General features: G+C 46.7%; 1 protein-coding gene across 2 annotated transcripts in view; it reads left to right on the top strand.

The window, feature by feature from the left end:
• Window positions 1–3282: 3282 nt before the first annotated feature.
• Window positions 3283–21428, top strand: part of CRPPA (CDP-L-ribitol pyrophosphorylase A) — a 185638-nt gene continuing 167492 nt past the window's right edge. Inside the window, exon 1 of one of the 2 annotated variants that reach the window (XM_054020279.1) lies at window positions 3283–3637. In XM_054020279.1, coding sequence (XP_053876254.1) covers window positions 3297–3637 — 341 coding nt within the window. In that variant the 5' untranslated portion in view covers window positions 3283–3296. The remainder of the gene's footprint in view (window positions 3638–21428) is intronic. The other variant, XM_054020278.1, reaches the window with a different exon arrangement.

Consider the following 21428-nt stretch of genomic DNA (forward strand, 5'->3'; position numbering starts at 1 on the left):
GAGAAGTATGAGTATACCAAAGAGATCTCAAGACTTACCTAGAAAGAGGGCATTCCTATTTCTAGCAAGAAAATCTATTTTCAGTGCTCTTTGGTGTCAAGGTATGACCATCAATTCCACAGACTCTGTAGCAAAGTGTTCCTCATATTCTCATTACTCACGTTCTTACACTCTTCTTTCTCAACCCAGTTTAGCCTGTTTTTCTGTTACAACAATCTCAACAGCCCTCTTCAGTCTCCTGGAATTGCTTCTGTCAATGCATTCTTCCCCTAAGACTGCTCCCCAAGCAAAGACCATACTCTGTCTTTTCTCCTTTAAAATCTCTTCCTTTGTTCCCCAACAGTCCTGATGTGGTTTCTTTTCATTACCCTAGCTGTGGGGGCCTCTCTGAATTTGAATGTCCTCCATCCTTATTATGGCTAATGGTTCATTGTGGTTTTGCATCTATGGCTTCCTAAGACCTTCCTAGCTCCATTGTTACCATAATTCTTTTCTGTTTGTTAGTACTGTTCTCATTCTTATCTTATTGTACATCAGTGACATACACATTTTCTGCCTGCCACCCCATCCCGTTTCTGCACTCCTTTAGGTGCATTCTATTCCTTCCTTCAATTTGGTTGAATGTCACTAATGAACATCTCCATTTTTTGAGTCAGTAGAGAAATCTCACTTCAACACAGCACCTCTGTTGAACTTCCCTTCACTTGAGGCCACAGTGGTTGCTCAGAAGAGGAGCTGGCTCCGTTTGCAGCATATCTAGTGCCACCAGCAGATGACTAGAAATTGGTCAGAGGTTCTCAATAATAAATAAATAATAATAATAATCAGGAGACCTTTGGGCTTCATGGGCTCCAAAGTTTCTGGGTCATTGTAGGGTGGACCATAAATACGAATTGTTTAGGAAAAAATCACCATAAAAAGCTTTCAATCATAGCCTGTCTTTACAGTGAAATGTACTAGAAACTTTAAAATGAAGCCAGATATTAGCACTGACATTCAAAGCCACCTAGACTGCATGGCAGGGAGTGTGAGTAATGAAGTCATGCGCATCAATTTATGCTGCTTTTTGTCTGTTACTCTAGATGCAGCTTTAATATATGGCCCAGCTCCCCTTTATTTCATTCATTTTTCCTCATGTAACCTCATGGAATCCAGAACATGGTCCTATAAATTCATAAGGATAAACTATATATAGCCCAGCATGTCATAAGATGAATTAATACATCTGAACTTCATGCAATGGCTGCTCTTCTAGCATCTCTCTTCTGGGGTCAGTGGGAATGAACCAACACTTTTGTGGACTAAACAGGGGTGCTAAAAAGTGATATTCTTTCTCTCACTGTAGTAAGCCTCTGTTCACATTAGGATGCAGTGCTGCCAAATTCAGTCTGTTTTCCAAGGGCTCAATCCTTTTCCCATTGAAGTCAATGGTAAAACTCTGCTTGTCTTGAATGCTGGCAGAATTGGGACCCAACTGAAAAACCATAGAGCAGGGGTGGCCAAACCACTGCTCGCAAGCCGCATGCAGCTCTTTTACTGTTAAAGTGCAGCTCATGAAAGCCTCCCACCCACCCCTTCTCCACCTATCAGGCTGGGGGGGGGGGGTGAGCTTGGAACCTCTGTCTTGTAGTGGGGTAAGGGCTTCTGCCCAGTGGGGAGGAGGATTTCGGGGCTTCAGCCCTGCAGGGCATACCTGCTGGGGATTGGGGTTTCAGTAATAGCGGGGCAGGCTCTTGAACTTCTGAAAATTGTTGTATGCGGCTGAGAAGGTCAGTAAGTTTTCCCACCCTGCCATAGAGGGTATCACTGGCTGACTTTCCCCTTAGCAGGGCAGTTTGAAGTCCTTCCTTCTGCTCCATTTATGCTGGGAAATTTGGATCTAAATTATAGGCCTCAAAGAACCAGGTTTCATCCTTTTACAAACAGTAAATTATTTATTTCATAAATGCTGAATCACATAACTGAGATGAGTGTGTTAAATAAAGAAATGCCACATCTTACCCTGCTGAATGCTATGAAGACTATAGTTAAAAAGAGCTCTGAAGATAGGGTTGCCAACTTTCTAATTGCACAAAACTGAACACCCCCACCCTGAGGCTCAGCCCCAGCTCACTCCATCTCTCGCCCCCCCCAAACCTCCCCCACCCTCACTCACTTTCACCAGGTTGTGGCCACGGATTGGGAGGGGGTGCGAGCTCCAAGATGAGGGGTTCAGGGTGCAGGAGGGGGCTCTGGGCTCAGGCCAAGGGGTTCAGGGTGTGGGAGGGGGTGCAGGCTCCAGCTGGGGGTGTGGGATCTGGGATGGGGACTTGGATGAAGGGTTTGGGGTACAGGAGGGGGCTCAGAACTGGGGTAGGGGGCACCAGGAGGGAATTTGGGTGTGGGAGGGGGCTCAGGACTGGGGCAGGAAGTTGCGGTGCCAGAGGGGGTGTGGGCTCTGGGAGGAAGTTAGGGTTCGGGAGGGGATTCCGACTTGGGGCAGGTTGGAGTATGGGAGGGGATTTGCGATGTGGCTCCGGCTGGTCAGCACTTACCTCAGGCAGTTCTCGGAAGCGGCTGGCACGTCTGGCTCCTAGGCACAGTGGCCGGGTGCTCTGTGCAATGCCCATGCCAGCAGACACCACCCCCGCAGGCACTGCCCCCATGGCTCCCATTGGTTGCAGTTCCTGGCCAATGAGAGCTGCGGAGCTGCCGCTTGGGACGGAGGCAGCGAGTGGAGCACCTATCGCCACCCCTATGCCTAGGAGCCAGATATGACAGTTGGGAGCCAGGGAGCCTGCCTTAGCCCCGCCCATCGGACTTTTAGCAGCCCAGTCAGCGGTGCTGACCAGAGCCACCAGGGTCCCTTTTCGACTGTGCGTTTCAGTCGAAAACCAGACACCTGGCAACCCTATCTGAAGATGAAAAAATGAGCTAAGCACTGGGACGTGCTTTTCCAGGGCCTCTATCGCCACAGGGGGCTAGAACCAGTTAGGTGGGGCTAATTCTCCACGACCTTGTACTTGTGGCCCAGATCGGATCTGTCCCCCTCCGCAACTGCAAAACCTGGGGAGCTGCGAACAGCGGCTCTGTAGCTTTGCGGCGGGGGGATGTAGAGGGGTCCGGGAGCTGGGGCCGCTCCGCGTGCGGGGACAGGCGGCAAAGAGCGAGATCACACGCGCGCAGCCGGCCTGCGCAAGCGCATTGCGGAAGCCATCCCTACGCCCCCGCCGGGATTTAAAGGGCCAGCTGCCGGGGGCCCTGGCAGGGCAAGGAACCAGCCACCTCAGGGCAGGCGCGAGTGACGCGCCGGGCCCATGCGGGGAGCGGCCGCCCCCTCAGCCTGGATTCTCTGGATCGCGGACATTCCAGGGGAGATAAGCGAGGCGGGTGGGCGGGGGAAGCGGCCGCTTGCCCTGCTCCGCCCGCTCCCGGTCCCTGCGCCCCCGTCTGGGGGATTCCAGCTGGAGCTCGGGAGCGGACGCTCCAGCCCTAGGCCCGTTATGGAGCCCGGGAAGCTCCTGAGCGTTGGAGCCTCCGTGGCCGCGGTGCTGCCAGCGGGCGGGAGCGGGGAGCGCCTGGGGAGCGCCACCCCGAAGCAGTTTTGCGCCCTGCTGGGCAGGCCGCTCATCAGCTACACGGTGCGGGCACTGGAGAGGTAAAGAGCCGCCCCATCCCCTCCAGGCACCCCCGGGACATGGCTCCCCTAAACCCCCCTCTCCCACAGCCCCGTCTCCCGCCTCCTTTCCGCCCCACAGCCCAGCCCCTCCTACACCCCAGGACACCGCCCCGCCTCCACCCTCTTCCTCCCAGCAGCCGCTCCTGTCCCTCCCCCCGGACTGCGCACCCCACCCTCTGCGATTAAACTCCCTATTGCTCCCTTCTACCTTCACCTCGAGCCGGTGCTACCTGCCTGCCGCACCCTGCCCTGTGCAGCCTGAGGGCTCGGCCCCTTGCACCCCGAGCCCAGCTGCCACCCTCCGACCCCCAGATCCCTCCCTGGAGTTCTGGCACCAGCTTGTCTCCTCCTTAGGGTGACCAGATAGCAAATGTAAAAAAATCAGGACGGGGGTGGGGGGTAATAGCTACCTATATAAGAAAAAGCCCCCAAAATTGGGACTGTCCCTATAAAATTGGGACATTTGGTTACCCTACTACTCCTGCTAGCGAGGCGCTTTGCCACTGGCTTCATGCTCCAGGACTCGTCCCCTGCTGAGTTCCCGATCCCTCAGCTCTTGCATACTCCGCTTGTTTACTGCCCCCCAAATGTATCTCTTCTACCCTAGGCTTGTCTGCCCTCTGCTTCATATTCCTGGAGCTGTTGTCACTTGTTGCATGCCCACTCCCAAATACACTTGGCAAAGTTGGGAACCCCCTACCCCACCTGGACTCAGAATCATAACCAATTCTATTTCTACTCCTGAAAAAAAATCCATGGGTTTTACTGAGAGCTGGAGTAAAACAAGTGCAACTCCTGACGTGGTGAGCATGAGCTGCATCTGCTTATATGATGGTGAATTTGGCTCTGTTTCTACAACAGTATAGCTATTGTTCGGGAATTACGTGCTTGGGATAAGCAAGTATTTCTCTCTGATATCAAAATATTTATATATTAATCCGTTCCAGTTAAACCAAACAAGTAACTTCTGATTGTTCCTAATATTCTCCTGAGCTAACTTTTCTGCCCATAGCCAAAGCTTTTGGCAATGAAGGTGGGGTTAGTGTTGATTGACATTCCTGAGAGAAAGAGAGAAATCACATCCTCCAGTGCAGAAATCACTACAGGCCTCCTATATGCCTGCCGCTGGCATCACATATATATTACTACCCTGCCTTAATAGAAAACATGAACTGTCTTGTGGATTTAATTAAAATTCAGTTGAACTGGAAATTGATACCTAACATAATGCGAGGCTGCATCTGTGGCCCCCCCCCCTTTTTTTTATGCTGAATCAAAGAATTCAAGTATTGGGACACTTCAGTTAATATTTTTTCCATTTTACAAGGTTGCTGGATTTTAGACATGTGACTGTCTGTGGATGGGTAATAAATGTTAACATAGTACACAGGCCTGGATCTTGGGAGACACACACTAGAGGCTGGGGTGAGAAAACTTCGGCCCACGAGCGGTTTTAATCCGGCCCTCGAGTTTCAACTGGGGAGCAGGATTTGGGGCTTGCCCCGCTCCGGTGCTCCGGGTGGGGGGCTGCTCCACACGGCTCCCAGAAGCAGTAGCATGCCTCACTCCCCTCCCCGTCCCCAGCCCTATGCCTAGGGGCAGCTAAGGGCCTCCGCTCTGCACGCTGCCCCCACAGTTCCCATTGGCCAGGAACCACAGCCAGTGTGGGTGGTGCCTGCGGACAGGGCAGCGTGCAGAGCCGCCGTGCCTTGCGTATGTGCCAGAGAAGGGACATGCCGCTGCTTCCGGGAGCCGCTTGACTAAGCACTGCCTGGAGCCTGCACCCCGTGCCGCAACCCCCTGCCCCCTTTACTGTTAGTGCCCCAGCAAGTCAGATTGCCTAAGCAGGCCTGCTTTGCTTTTCTTCTCTGAGGCTATAACCAGTGTAATTGCCTACTGTACTGCCTGATCCCCCTCCCACCCTCCTGCACCCCTCGATCCCTGCCCAGAGCACCCTCCTGCACCCCAAATCCCTCATCCCCTGGAGCCTACCCCCCCACCCCAACCAGAGCCCGCACTCCAACCCCAATTTTGTGAGCATTCATGGCCCACCATACAATTTCTATTCCCAGATGTGGCTCTCGGGCCAAAAAGTTTGCCCACTCCTGTCCTAGGCTAACAAACTCATTGGCCATCATTTTGTTTAGTGCAAATGCAACAGAATGTAGTTAGTGGACCAATATTTGCTATATATTATCCAAAAATAAAATGGCAACTTTTTTTCTCATTCGATTTACATCACCCATTTGATTTACGAATTCAGTATTCAAAGTATACACAAAAAAGCACTTTCCTTGAAGGGACTTTGCAATGATCCAAGACCTTCTGGTTCCAATGCCTCCAGCGTGTCTTGTCTGTTGACATATACCTAGTGGCAGGAGGCAGACTTTCCAATTCTAAAGAAAGGAGGGAATATACCCTTCCATACATTTTCAATCTTGCAGAAAAACCTCTGTTGTCAAAGATGAGGAAGCTCAACTCCAGCTAGTTACTCAGTTGACACATGAACAGGTGTGTCAAAGGATTTCATTCTGCCAAGAATCCGCTACAATAAATTTTTCTTGAGGCTTGTCGGTTATGTCCTTCACATATTGTATTCTGGCTTCCCATAATGTATTCTTACCTGACTTGAAATCTCACATGCCAAATTCCTTTGGCAGACTTGTGTGTCAGTATCACATAAGACTATTTCAGAAGTGGTATATATTAACTGAATATCTGTGTTTTTTAAATAGCATTAGGGACCAAATTGTTATCCTGATGTTACCCATACCTTACTTTGCCAGTATAGCCGCACTGATTTCACTGCAGTTGTGTGTGGAGTAAGGTGTTATCACTGTTCAATGCGAATATGGGCAACTGACTAACTCTGACTTATGAAGTCTCATGACAGGCTTAAGGTTAAATGCTGCTACTGTTCCCCTTTTCTAGATGAGTAAATGGAGATACAATGCAATTAAGCGACTTGCCATAGGTCTCCGAACAAGCCAATGAAAAGAGGGCTTTTGGGCTTTATTCCTCAGCTAACTCCTAGCTTCATATATACTCTGATAGGTAGACCTCCCTGCTTTCCTGCACTGGGATAGTTTCTAAAGGACACTTGTCACAGTTCAGAACTACTGCACCTATATTCTCCCTCTCTGTTGAGCAAGGAACACACTTCTAGGCTTCATTCTCCCTGCCATCACCTCTTTTGGGCAGATACCCGAATCTTTCTTTCCTGACTGGGGTTTTTCCAGGCTGCACTGTTCCCTGCTTCACTGTTAATGCCCCAGCAAGTCAGATTGCCTAAGCAGGCCTGTTTTGCTTTTCTTCTCTGAGGCTAACCAGTGTAATTGCCTACTGTTATAAAGGTACCACCCAGCTCTTTTTAAGCAAGCGAGTTTATTCTTAAGGTAAAACCATTACAGAGAAAACATTAAGAACAGTGATAGATCCTTCATGCATGCTAATAAGCTTACCGAAGACCACTCCAACAAAGGCTCTGGTAGGTGGCCAGTCCTTCAAACCTGTCCCTAAGGAGTGGCACACCTCTTTGGACAGTGGGTCCTGTGTGTTTGCTGGATCAGAAAGAAGGGTCTGTGTCAGTTTAAATTCAAGATTTATTCTAAAATCCTCTCTTTGTTGGTCTCGGGAGAATCCAGTTTGAACCACTCTGTGAGTTTCTCTCGTGGTGGTACCTCTGTAGAAGTGTTACAAATTGACTGGATCTGCCTAATCAGCCCCGACTGTTGTTAGTTCCTGGAGGCCTGTGGTCACCTACTGTAATCTGCCAGGGTATAGGCAGCTTACCTTGCAAGCGGAACAGAACCTAGCCTGGTGGTTATGGTGGTAGTTTGGGTAATAGCAGGCAAAGATCTAGGGTTCAGGCTCCAGCCCAAAGGTGACATTGGAGTCACGGTTGAGGGCCAAGCCAAAAGTCAGAACTGGAGTTAGAAGCCAAAGGGTAAACCAACGTCATGGTCAGAGCCAGGAGCCAGCAATCACATCTAAGCTAAAGGGTAAGCTGGAGTCAAAGTCAGCCAAGAGTCTGAGTCAGGAGTCAGAAACCAGAATTGAGCTAGAGCAGGGCTTGGAGCAAGGACTGAAGCAGTAGTGAGAACAGGATAAACACAGCTGCAGGCTTCGTACATATTGAGCAGCCACTAGGGTTACCATATTTTGAGTGTCCAAAAAGAGGACACTCCACAGGGCCCCAGCCCCGCCCACGCCCCCGCACCAACTCCACCCCTTCCCCAAAGTCCCCGCCCCAACTCCACCCCCTCCCCTGCTTCCCGCGAACATTTGATTCGCGGGAAGCCTGAAGCAGCCAGCAGGTAAGCGGTGGGGGGTGGAGGCGTGGCCCAGTCTGGCCCCCCCAACCGAGTGGCTCCCTCCGGCGGCTGGCCCCGGCCCCAGCATCTCCAGCCTGGCTCGGCTCGGGCCCTGGGGTGCCGGCCCCGGGCCAGCCCCCAGCCAAGCACCCCCGGCCCAGCACCGCCGGCCCCGGTCCCTGGTCCAGCACCCCAGGCCCCGGCCCAGCATCCCTGGCCCCTGGGCCAGCACCCACGGCGCCCGGTCCGGCCCCGCACCGCACCGCCGGGCCCCGGGCCAGCCCCCGGCTGAGCACCCCTGGCCCAGCACCGCCGGCCCCGGCCCGGCCCCAGCCCAGCACCGCCGGTCCCCGGCCCAGCACGCCCGGCCCGGCCCCGCACCGCCGGGCCCCGGGCTAGCCCCCGGCCAAGCACCCCCGGCCCAGCACCGCCGGCCCCGGTCCAGCACCCCCGGCCCTGGCCCCCGGGCCAGCACCCCCGGTGCCCGGCCCCACCCCGGGCCAGCCCCCAGCTGAGCACCCCCGGCCCAGCATCGCCGGCCCCGGCCTGGCCTCCAGCCCAGCACCCAGCGGAGCCGGCCCCTCCCTATTTTCCCGGACATGTTCGGCTTTTTGGGATTTCCCCCCGGACAGGGATTTGAGGCCCAAAAAGCCAGACATGTCCGGGAAAATCCGGATGTATGGTAACCCTAGCAGCCACTGGGGTGGTGTTGCTGCAAGGCTCAGATAGCAGCCTGATGGCTCCTTTGCCCAATCAGGAAGTGTTGGGTAAGGGCTTATTGGGCCCAGCTGAGCTTGCTGGGTTGCCTTGTGACCAGGCTGAGAGCCACCTCTGCCAGGGCCGGCGCTTCCATTTAGGCGAACTAGGCGGTCGCCTAGGGCGCTAGGATTTGGGGGGGTGGCATTTTCCCACCATTGGCGGCAATTCGGTGGCGGGGGGTCCTTCCACGCTCCGGGTCTTCGGCGGCAATTCTGCGGTGGGTCCTTCACTCGCTCCGGGAACCGCCGCTGAAGTGCCCCGAAGACCGGGAGTGCGGAAGGACCCTCCCCGCCGCAGAATTGCCGACGACGACCGGGAGCGCGGAAGGAACTCCACCTAGGATGCCAAAAACCCTGGCGCCGCTCCTGACCTCTGCCCCTGATACCTTCTCCCATGAAATAACAAACAATCCCTGGCCCATAATGATACACAAACTTAATATAGTAAGATCTCCCAAAGGTATTGCAGGATATTGCCATATTTGTCACAATACTGATCATCTTTATTAGGATGTGTCAGTTCATCCAGTTTTTGTCCAGGTTTCTTATGGTAAAGTCCTCGTGATTTCCAAGCAATTTTAATAGAGAGAGGTTCCCTCTGGAATTACTTTTTCTAGCAGAGATGTTTTTATGATGAGTTCAGACTAGTGTCAGATTCTATAATTTACCATTGCTTGAAGACTTGATTTATTTAAACACCAGTGCTTCTCTTCCTTTATTTCTTAAGGAAATGGGAACCTGACATAAATTCTTCATTTAAGCAGGAACACATTCACTCTGCAAGTAGCAATATGGAGAGAAAAATCTAAACATTGAGTTTGGGTAGTGTTGTCAATAACACTAATTCAGCAGTTTTGTTTATGATAAATTTAGCAGAAAAACATTTTTTGGTGGTGGTAAACTTATTGAAGAATAAATATTTTTCATATAGCCAAATAAAGACCTGCAAAATTACTGGCAAATATGTTGGGCCATATCATCAACTGATATAAATGGGAGTAGTTTCATTGAGATTGAGTGGAACTTTGCTGATTTCCACCAGCTGAGTATCTGGGCTTGCTATAACTATAGGAATTATTGAACTGCATTAAGAAGTAATCATCAGAAATCTGGCAAAAAAAAAAATCCTCTGCACTTCAGTGATCTCAGTTTTGAAGTGGTTTCAAAGAAGTTACTCCACATTTTCGCTATGATCAGAGTTGAAGGTCCATTATTTTGATCTCTTGTTTACTCATTTGGAAGTTGTTTTGGAATCCAAAATTGGATTCATGTCTATACTGTCTGGGGATTATCCCGTTCTATAACAATTTTGATTTGTGTGTGTGTGTATATATGGCAGCCTATAAAGCATTTTGGGAGCTCAGAATAGATCTATTTCTCTGTTACTGCATTGTACAGATTCTTTTCCATATTATATGTGATCAAACCAGACTAAAACCTTCTGCTTAAAAGTTTTTTTATAGTTGAAAAAAAAAGAAAATAATGATATTTGACATTTTAAAACAAAATTTTCAAGCTGATTTTGATGTTTTTTTAAATTGGTGAAGTTTACCATCAAAAGATAGAAGTTGAACAGTTTCAGGAAAGAATTAATCACTCTGCTGCTATATTGACTGTTTGTTGACATTCCATATAGAGTCACTAAATAAGTTTGAAATGTGTCTATAATCAGACCCTCAACTGTCAATGCAGCTGTGTGACATGGAATTCCTGTTAATGAGAAATCTGTAGTGTACTAAAACAGTACTATATTAATATTTTTCATCATTCTTATAAATCACTTTGATGTAGGGCCATTGTGTGGATCAAAGCATGGACTCTTTCCTTTCTAATCATTCTGGGCTACCTATGCTCTTATAGGACTAGATTGTGTCTTTAAGGCACAGCCCTAAATTAGAATTGTCAACCCTCCAGGATTATCCTGGAGTCTCTAGGAATTAAAGAGTAATCTTTAATTAAAGATAATGTCATGAGATGAAACGTCCAGGAATATGTCCAACCAAAATTGGTAACCCTACGCTAAGTAGAGCCACACCAGCCCAGGGTAAGCTCAAGAAGGGATTGTCCCTGATCTCAGTGGAGAGGGGTGCACTCAGCCATCTACAGATTTGTGCAGAGGTAGGTTGGAGCTGTGACCCCTCCCTGCCATTTTGTTGTGGATTGCACCAGTGGAGGCCTTGAGCCCTCCTACACCCTACATACAATGGCTGATCATGGTCTGCCCTGATACTGTCCTCCTTCTTTACCATTATCAAAGAATCATAGAAATGTAGGGCTGGAAAGGACCTCGAGAGGTCATCTAGTTCAGCCCCCTGTGCTCTGGCAGGACCAAGTAAACCTACACCATGCCTGACATGTTTGTCCAACCTATATTTAAAACCCCCAGTCATGGGGATTCCCCAACCTTAGAAGCCTGTTCCAGAGCTTAACTACTCTTATAATTAGAAAGTTTTTCCTTATATCTAACCTAAATCTCCCTGGCTGCAGATTAAGTCCATTACTTCAGTGCACATGGAGAATAATTGTTTACAGTTCTCTTTATAGCAGCCCTTAACATATTTGAAGACTGTTATCAGATCCCCCCTCAGACTAAACATACCCAGTTTTTTAACCTTTCCTTATAGGTCAGGTTTTCTAAACCTTTAATCATTTTTGTTGCTCTCTTTTGGATTCTCTCCAATTTGTCCACACCTTTCCTAAAGTGTAGAGTCTGGAATAGGACACAATACTCCTGATGAGGCCTCACCAGTGCTGAGTAGAATGGGACAATAATCCCCATGTTTCCCATACAACTTTCCTATTAATACACTCCAGAAAGCTGTTAGGTTTTTTTTTGTTTTTGTTTGTTTGTTTTGGAGCTGCATCACATTGTTGACTCATATTTAATTTGTGATCCACTATAGCCCCCAGATCCTTTTCAGCAGGACTACCACCTCGATCATTATTCCCCATTTTGTGCATTTGATTTTTCCTTCCTATGTGAAGTACTTTCACTTGCCTTTGAGTTTCATCTTTTATTGTTAGATGGTGCAGAAGATAATTAAGATACCACTCTGCCAACTCTCCACAAGACATTGTGCATATGTTAGATGCAGTGTGGTCAGTTTCATTTGGCTTCAGAGGAAGGAATTTGAATGCTGTTCGTGTATCAATCAGTCACTAGTGAAAATGCAGAGCAGATTCTGCTTTTGCACCATCTCACAATTGTGGGGAGTTCTGCAGTTTAGCAAGGGATGGCACAAATCTCTTCTTTAGTTTCTATCAATGTGAGTATGCCTTTCTCCCTGAGTTTTGCTTTAATTTTAACTTGAAATATGCAAAGAAGAGTTGAGTTGAGTTCAATTAGTTTGCCCTAGGTTTGAGTCAAAATCATGCAAAAGCGCAAGATTTTTATGGCTAGATGTATGACTGTACTGAAGTACACTTGAAGGATTCATGAACCTGGGGTGAGTGACAAGTATGAAATGAAACTGGAAACCAAGGTGTCAGATGATTTCAGATTTTGTCACAATTTTTGCACAGATTTAATACTAGCGAGTTGTGGAGGCCTTTTTTTTCTGACAGTAAAGCAGACTTGATCACATATAAGTAGAAAATATTTTTTATGTTGCAGAATTTTAATAATTGTTTTCCTATTTATTTCTTTGTTTTAAGCAGAAACTAATTTTTCAAAATTATCGCTAAAAACATTAATGCTGTTTCCTTAGTTATAAAAAACTAATACTCAAATCATTGTAGATAATTTGCAAATTTAGAAGTAGATACTTACACTTGGCCTAGTGGGGTCACCTTTCTGTTCCCCCTATCCTGGCCTTTACAGGATATGTTAACGCAGACTAAGCAGTGCTTAAAGTGTGTGTGTGTGTGTGTGTGTGTGTGTGTGTCAACTCCACTGCCTGGCCCCAGAGGGACCCCCAACTCTCTGTCATTTTACCCCAGTCCTGCTCTCACTGCACTCCCAACCTCACTCACTGAATGTTACCTCACCCCTCCAGCCTTAGAGAGACCCCAACTCCACTGATTGTCACTGCACCTTGACCCCTGAGATCCCCAACCCCACTGTTATTGTACTCCATCTTCCCAGTCCCAGAGACCCCCTCAACCCTACTCTCATTTCACCCCTCATTGAGACCCCCAACCTCAACTGTCACTTCACCCCTTGTCCCTAGAGAGACCATCAACTCCACTAAATGTCACTGCACCCCTCAATACCCTATTCCCAGAGAGACTCCAGACCTCACTGAATGTTACTGCAGCCCCCTAGCCCAAGAGGGAGACTTCAACCCCACTGAATCTCACTGCACCCCCGATGCCCCAACTCCTCAGGATATATTTTGTTTTAAGAATTTGTATGAGGCCCGTTGAGTCATTTAAAAACAATAACAATAAATAAATATAAATAGCATAATAAGCTAAGTTGCATGTAATTATGTAATATTTATATAAAAGAAATTGTGAATTGTCTGTATTAAGTGCATGAAAATTTTCGGCTGGTGTTATGATAGGCCTCCCCACTTTTTTTCAGATCACTTTAAGCACAGAGTCTAGGGGTTTCTCTATACGACACTAGCCTACTGAGGATTAACCAGAGCACTTGTGCTTTGCCTCTGCCTCCAGTGAACCCCTTATGCCCAAAGGATGGGGTGGGTGGTATTGTAATAAGAGAATTCTCAACTGTCAGTCTGAGCAAAGGGGGCTTGCTGCCAAGGATCATGTCCCAAAACTGTAGCATTTAATTTCAGAAGGGGAACTGCACAAAAATGAGGAGGTTAGTTAAACAGAAATTAAATGGTACAGCAACAAAAGTAAAATCCCTTCAAGCTGCATGGAAACTTGTTAAAGACCATAATAGAGGCTCAACTTAAATGTATATGTCAAATTAAAAAAACGAGTAAGGGAACCAAAAAAGACCACCATGGCTAAACAACAAAGTAGAAAAAGCAGTGAGAGGCAAAAAGGAATCTTTTAAAACCTGGAAGTTAAATCATATTGAGGAAAATAGAAAGGAGCATAAACTCTGGCAAATGAAGTGTAAAAATATAATTAGGAAGGCCAAAAAAGAATTTGAAGTATAGCTAGCCAAAGACTCAAAAAGTAATAGCAATTTTTTTTTTTTTAAATACATCAGAAGCAGGAAGTGTGCTAAACAACCAGTGTGGCCACTGGATGATCGAGATGCTAAAGGAACACTCAGGGACGATAAGGCCATTGCGGAGAAACTAAATGAATTCTTTGCATTGGTCTTCACGGTTGAGGATGTGAGGGTGATTCCCAAACCTGAGCCATTCTTATTAGGTGATAAATCTGAGGCACTGTCCCAGATTGAGATGTTATTAGGGGAGGTTTTGGAACAAATTGATAATCTAAACAGTATTCACCCAAGAGTTCTGAAGGAACTCAAATGTGAAATTGCAGGACTACTAATTGTAGTCTGTATCGAATCATTTAAATCTGCTTCTGTACCAAATGAGTGGAGGATAGCTAATGTGATGCCAATTTTTAAAAAGGGCTTCAGAGGTGACTCCGGCAATTACAAGCCGGTAAGCCTGACTTCAGTGCCGGGCAAACTGATTGAAACTATAATAAAGAACAAAATTGTCAGACACATAGATGAACATAATTTGTTGGGGAAGAGTCAATGTGGTTTCTGTAAAGGGAAATCATGCCTCACCAATCTACTAGAATTCTTTGAGGGGGTCAACAAGCATGTGGACACGAGGGATCCAGTGGATATAGTGTATTTAGATTTTCAGAAAGCCTTTGACAAGGTCCCTCACCAAAGGCTCTTAAGCAAAGTAAGCAGTCATGGGATAAGAGGGAAGGTCCTCTCATGGATTGGTAACTGGTTAAAAGATAGGAAACAAAGGTTAGGAATAAATGGTCAGTTTTCAAAATGGAGAGAGGTAAATAGTGGTGTCCCAAGGGCTCTGTATTGGGTCCAGTCCTATTCAACATATTCATAAATGATCTAGAAAAAGGGGTAAATAAACAGTGAGGTGGCAAAATTTGCCGATGATACAAAGCTACTCAAGATAGTAAAGTCCCAGGCAGATGGCAAAGGACTACAAAAGGATCTCTCAAAAATGGGTGACTGGGCAACAAAATGGCAGATGAAATTCAATGTTGACACATGCAAAGTAATGCACGTTGGAAAACATAATCCTAATTTATGTATAAAATGATGGGGTCTAAATTAGCTGTTAACACTCAGGAAAGAGATCTTGGAGTCACTGTGGATAGTTCTCTGAAAACATCCACTCAGTGTGCAGCGGCAGTCAAAAAAGCGAACACAATGTTGGGAATCATTAAGAAAGGGATAGATAATAAGAAAGAAAATACCATATTTCCTCTATATAAATCCATGGTATGCTCACATCTTAAATACTGTGTACAGATCTGGTCACCCCATCTCAAAAAAGATATATTGGAATTGGCAAAGGTTCAGAAAAGGGCAACAAAAATGATTAGCAACAGAGGGTCCTGTGGCACCTTTAAGACTAACAGAAGTATTGGGAGCGTAAGCTTTTGTTTGTAAGAACCTCACTTCTTGCATCTGAAGAAGTGAGGTTCTTACCCACGAAAGCTTATGCTCCCAATACTTCTGTTAGTCTTAAAGGTGCCACAGGACCCTCTGTTGCTTTTTACAGATTCAGACTAACACGGCTACCCCTCTGATACCTGAAAAATGATTAGGGGTATGGAACGGCTGCCGTACGAGGAGAGATTAATAAGACTGGGACTTTTCAGCTTGGAAAAGAGATGACTAAAGGGGGATATAATAGAGGTCTATAAAATCATGACTGGTGTGGAGAAAGTAAATAAGGAAGTGTTATTTATTCCTTCTCATAACAAAAGAACTTGGGGCTACCAAATGAAATTAATAGGCAGCAGGTTTAAAACAAACAAAAGGAAGTATTTCTTCACACAACAGTTGGTCAACCTGTGGAACTCTTTGCCAGAGGATGTTCTGCCAAGACGATAGCAGGGTTCAAAAAAGAACTAGAAAAATTCATGGAGGATAGGTCCATCAATGGCTATTTGCCAGAAGCTGGGAATGGGTGACAGGGGATGGATCACTTGATGATTACCTCTTCTGTTCATTCCCTCTGGGGCACCTGGTATTGGCCGCTGTCGGAAGACAAGATACTGGGCTAGATGGACTTTTGGTCTGACCCAGTATGGCCATTCTTACATTCTTAACAATCCAAAGAATCAGGTATGATAAAATATATGGTCCCAACCAAAAGTATCATTAACTTGTTATAATAATATATAATTATAAATAATAATAATATTTGTGTTGAATATGCTCAAATTCAGCAGGAGGAGCAGTAGATCAGAGCCTGGGCAGTTGCTTTGGCTGCTCTCCCTGCTGCCTCAAATTCTCCCTGGAACCACCCAGTTATTGCATAGTTTCAGTGGGACTATTTTTTGATTTGCCCATTTTTGCGTAAGGAGGGTGCCGTAGAGAATTCCTTCTCAGGCATTACAACAGTTTGAGGGTGTTATACCCCCTAGCTTTGGAGCTAGGTATTCCCTAGAGAGGACCTAAACTCTTTGCTCCTGTTTTTTTTTTTTTTTTTTTATGATGCCTTTATTGGGTGATGATTAGAGTGATCCTCTTATTTTTCTGAGTGCAGAATTAGGTTCAAGAACAGAGCTATATTTTAATCTTATTTTGAAAATATACCATTCTTTGCTTTGTAGCTTATTATTATCCAGATGGGTACTGCGGTTAGTAAAATATGTGCCTTTTATAATCATTCCACAGTTGGCTAGATTAATGTATTTTTCCACTTTTAAAAATAATTGTACATGTAGAAATGATATACTGATTTTATTTTTTTTTCCTTTTTTTTAAGTTACTGCCTGCATAGAGTTTTAGGAAACAAACATGGAAATGAATGAATTTGGACTCTGCTGTTAAATATTTTGAAATGCAGTACATGAACACAATCTTTATTTTCTGAGCATATTTAGAACATAACCAAGATATAAATAATGTTACTTCAGTCAGCACTTCAACCAGTTCAAATTAATGTATTTTTAAAATCTAATCTAGGTAGGTTCTTTTCTGTGCCCATCACAGTGCTATTTTTGGGGTCAGTAGATTTAGAAAACTCCCCCCCACTACCCAAAAAAAAAAGTTTATCTAAATAACGGTGCTGTTAAGAACCACCAGATTATTGTCTTCATGGTCAAAACAATGTTGTGGAACTTGAATGTTTTTACATTTTGTGAAAGTAGCTTTGTAAAAAGGTAATTATGTGATGATGATGATGATGATGGGCAATCACTCGTTACCGAGTATGATCAGCTTCCATGGAGTTATGGGTCCTCAGGTGGCTAATAAGGCCAGTCCTTGAACCACAAGTTCTATTGCAATGAGGGCAGATGTTTTCAGGCTCAGCAGGAGGCTGTTGACCATGACTGGAAGCCAGGCTCTCCTTCCTCCTGCGCCTCTTGTCCTCTTCAGCTTGTCAGCGAGCAAGTTCAAAATGCAGGGGACCATCACGTAGGACTTCACTCCATTTTAAGCGATCCTGGGCAAGTGTCTCCCAAGTGTCAATGTCAATATTACACTTTTTTAGATTGTCCTTCAGTAAGTCCTTATAACGCTTCCATTGTCCACACACGTTATGGTACCCTTCTTTCAGCTGAGAGAACAGGACCTGTTTTGGGAGGCGATGGTCTGGCATCCGGATAACATGACCTGTCCAGTGGAATTGCTGATGGATGATCATTGCCTCGATATTGGTGGTCTTTGCCTCTTTCAGGACACTAATATTGGTGTCTATAGGTTGTCAAGTGGTGTCTATAGGTTATCCAAGTTTTGGACCCATACAACAGTGTTGGGAGAATAACGGCTTGATAAACAAGAAGCTTGGTGTCTGTTAGAATGTCATGCTCTTCAAAAACCCTGTGCCGTAAATGAGAAAAAGCTACATTGGCACAGCTCAGGCAATGTTGAATTTTTGCATCAATATCTGCCTTGGATGAAAGGTAGAGGAAATGATCGACATTCACCAGTGCCAGTCCATTGATTTTGATAGATGGGGCATGTAATACCTCATTTGGAGAGGGCTGATAGAGCACTTTAGTCTTCTTGATATTAAGAGTGAGACTAAGACTTGAGTAAGCATCGTCAAACACATTCAGGATAGTTTGAAGATCTTTCTTAGAGTGGGCAAAGATTGCGTTGTCATCAGCATACTGAAGTTCCACAAATAGATGTTGTGGAGATCTTACTCTTGGCTTTCAGCCTGCTAAGCCTGAACAGCTTTCCATCCATTCTGTAAATGATTTCAACGCCAGCTGTAAACTTCCCAGCAACTAGGTAAAGAATGATTGTGATAAAAACCGCAAACATGGTTGGAGCGATGATACAGCCCTGTTTTACTCCTGTTTGTACAGTAACTCCTCACTTAAAGTTGTCCCTCTTAACGTTGTTTCATTGTTACGTTCTGATCAATTAGGGAACATACTCATTTAAAGTTGTGCAATGCTCCACTCTTACATTGTTTGGCTGCCTGCTTTCTTCACAGCTGGCAGCCTCCCTACTTCCCCCTCCCCCCCAGTGCCTCCCGCCCGCTGGCAGACCCCGCAGATCAGCACCTTCCCCCTCCTCCCCCCTCCTCCTGCCCGGCAATCAGCTGGCTTGCGGCGTTTTGGAGAAAGGAGGCAGGGGGGAGGAGCGAGGACTCGGCGCGCAGGCTTCCCCTCCCTCCTGCTGGCGGCAATCAGCTGGCTTGCCACGTTCAGGAGGCAGGGGAGGGAGAGGAAGCCTGCGTGCTGAGTCCTCGCCCCTCCCCCCTCCCTCCTTTCTCCAAAACGCCGCAAGCCAGCTGATTGCCCTAGGCAGGAGGGAGGGGGAGGAGCGAGGACTCAGCGCGCAGGCTCCCCCTCCCTCCCCTGCCTCCCAAACATGGCAAGCCAGCTGATTGCTCCGGGCAGGAGGGAGGGGGAGGAGCGAGGACTCGGCGCTCCTCCCTACCCTACGCGGCAATCAGCTGGCTTGCGGCGTTTAGAAGGGAGGGGAGGGAGGGGGAAGAGCCAAGACGCAGCGAGCGAAATAAAGGGGGAGGAGGTGGGGGGGGGGAAGAAGAGGCGGGTCAATGGTGGGGGTTTGGGGGAAGGAGTGGAGTGGGAGGGCTGAAGTTTGAACCCCCCCCCCGCCGCCTCTGGTGCCTGCAGAGTAGGGGAAGCTGCCCTGGAACCTAACCCCCCCATTTACATTAATTCTTATGGTGAAATTGTATTCGCTTAACATCGTTTCACTTAAAGTCACATTTTTCAGGAACATAACTACAATATTAAGTGAGGAGTTACTGTACTTTGAAAGGTTCACTCTGGAAGCCAGTGCTGCTCAGAACAGTCACTTTCATGTTATCATGAAGCAATGTTAGGACATTGATGTATTTATCAGGACATCCAGTCCTAGAGAGTACTGTCCAGAAGGCATAGTGATTCACTGAATCAAAAGCTTTAGTTAAATCAATAAAAGCCATGTATAGTGGTTGGTTTTGCTCCCGACACTTTTCTTGCAGCTGCCGTGTTGTGAAGATCATATCGGAAACCCCTCTGTGACACTGGTAAAATTTCTTCTGACGGAGCAGAAGGCGAGTTGCAAGGATCCATGCCAGAACTTTGCCTGCAATGGCTAGGATGGAGATACCATGATAATTTCCACAATCTGCTTTACCCCCTTTCTTGAAGAGGGTGACAATCAGGGCATCCCTCATTTCACTGGGTATCTTCTCCTTTATCCAGATTTTAAGGATAAGCAGGTAAAGCTGCCGAATTAGTTCTGGTCCACCATCTTTAAAGATTTCAGTGGGGATCCCATCTAGACCTGCTGCCTTGTTGTTCTTCATCTACTTGGTGGCATTGTGTACCTCATACAAATTAGGAGGGTCTCCGAGCTCAACCCTAAATGGTCGTTGAGGGATTTGCTCAAGGACTTCATCTGTAACTATAGAATTATGTTAAGGAGGTCTTCAAAGTGTTCTTTCCAGTGAGAATTGATGGCTTTGTTGTCCTTCAGAAGTGTGGTTCCATCCTTAGACCGAAGAGGATTCATATCATGGCAAATTGGCCCATAAACAGCCTTGGTGGCACTAAAGAAACCACATGTATTATAGATGTCCACGAGATGCTGGAGTTCTTGCGCTTTCTCAGTCCACCATTTGTTCTTGAGTTCTCTGGTTTTACGTTGGACTTCTGCGCCCACCTTGGCATGGGCTTCTCTCTTTATATTACAATTTATGTCATTCTGCCAAGCATGAAATGCCATTCTCTTCTCATTAATGAGTTGCTCAATTTCAGCATCATTCTCATCAAACCAGTCTTGATATTTTCTTGTTTGGTAACCTATGGTTTCCTCACAGGCATTGATGATTACTGCTTTCAACTGGCTCCAGTGTTCCTCAATTTCTTCCGGAAACGCTGATGGGAGCTTTTCTTCTAAGACTGTTTGGAAGTGGTCACGCTTTATAGGGTCCTTCAAATCTTGAATTTTCAACTTGCGCTTGACCTGCTTCTTTTGCAGCCTCCATTTGGGAGCGATCTTAATTTTCATTGTGGATCGAATAAGCGATGATCAGTCCAACAGACATCAGTACTTGTGATTGCTCTTGTGAGAAGTACGTCACTACGCTCTCGGGCACGAACTATAATGCAGTCAAGGCGATGCCAGTGCTTTGATCATGGGTGTCTCCAAGATGTTTTGAACTTTTCCTTTTGTCGGAAGAGAGAGTTCATAATAATAAGTTCATGTTCAGCACACTTGGGCAGGAGCAGAATTCCATTTGAATTGCTTTTGCCAACTCCTTCTTTCCCGATTGTTCCCTTCCACAGGTCTGAGTCTCGTCCCACCCGTGCATTGAAATCCCCCAGAAGGATGATCTTGTCTTCTGTAGGGGTCTCCGATAAAATGGTTTCCAGCTGAGAATAAAAATCTTCCTTTACATTCTCATCAGCATCCAGTGTTGGTGCATAGGCGCTCACAATAGTTGCCTGTTGATTTTTGGTGAGGCTCAATCGGAATGTCATAAACCACTCATTGATGCCAACTGGTACCTGAGAGAGGCACCTTATGAGCTTGTTCTTTATAGCAAAGCCCACTCCATGCAATTGGGATATATCTGTAGATTTTCCTTCCAGAAATAGGTGTATCCTCCTTTCTCCTCCCTCACCTGTCCTTCATCAGCTCTTCTAGTTTCGGACAAAGCAGCAATATCGATGTTAAACCGACTCAATTCATGAAATATATGTGCAGAATACCACTATATATGCAGAATACCACTATTTCCAGACCACTGTTACAATACTACATCATAACAATGTTTTAACATCTAGCTTCTACCACTGTTTGACTCACATAGCAGCCTCCATATTACTGTCCTTCTCTATCTTGACAATGATTCACTTTCTAGCTCAGGGGTCGGCAACCTTTGGCACGCGGCTTGCCCGGGTAAGAACCCTGGCGGGCTGGCCCAGTTCGTTTACCTGCCGTGTCTACAGGTTTGGCCGATCGCAGCTCCCACTAGCTGCTGTTTGCTGTCCCAGGCCAATGGGGGCAGCGGGAAGTAGTGTGGGCCGAGGGATGTGCTGGCTGCTGCTTCCCGCCACCCCCATTGGCCTGGAGCGGCGAACCGCGGCCAATGGGAGCCATGATCGGCTGAACCTGTGGACGCAGCA

Source organism: Malaclemys terrapin, chromosome 2, assembly GCF_027887155.1.
Source record: "Malaclemys terrapin pileata isolate rMalTer1 chromosome 2, rMalTer1.hap1, whole genome shotgun sequence".
Taxonomy (NCBI): Eukaryota; Metazoa; Chordata; order Testudines; family Emydidae; genus Malaclemys; species Malaclemys terrapin.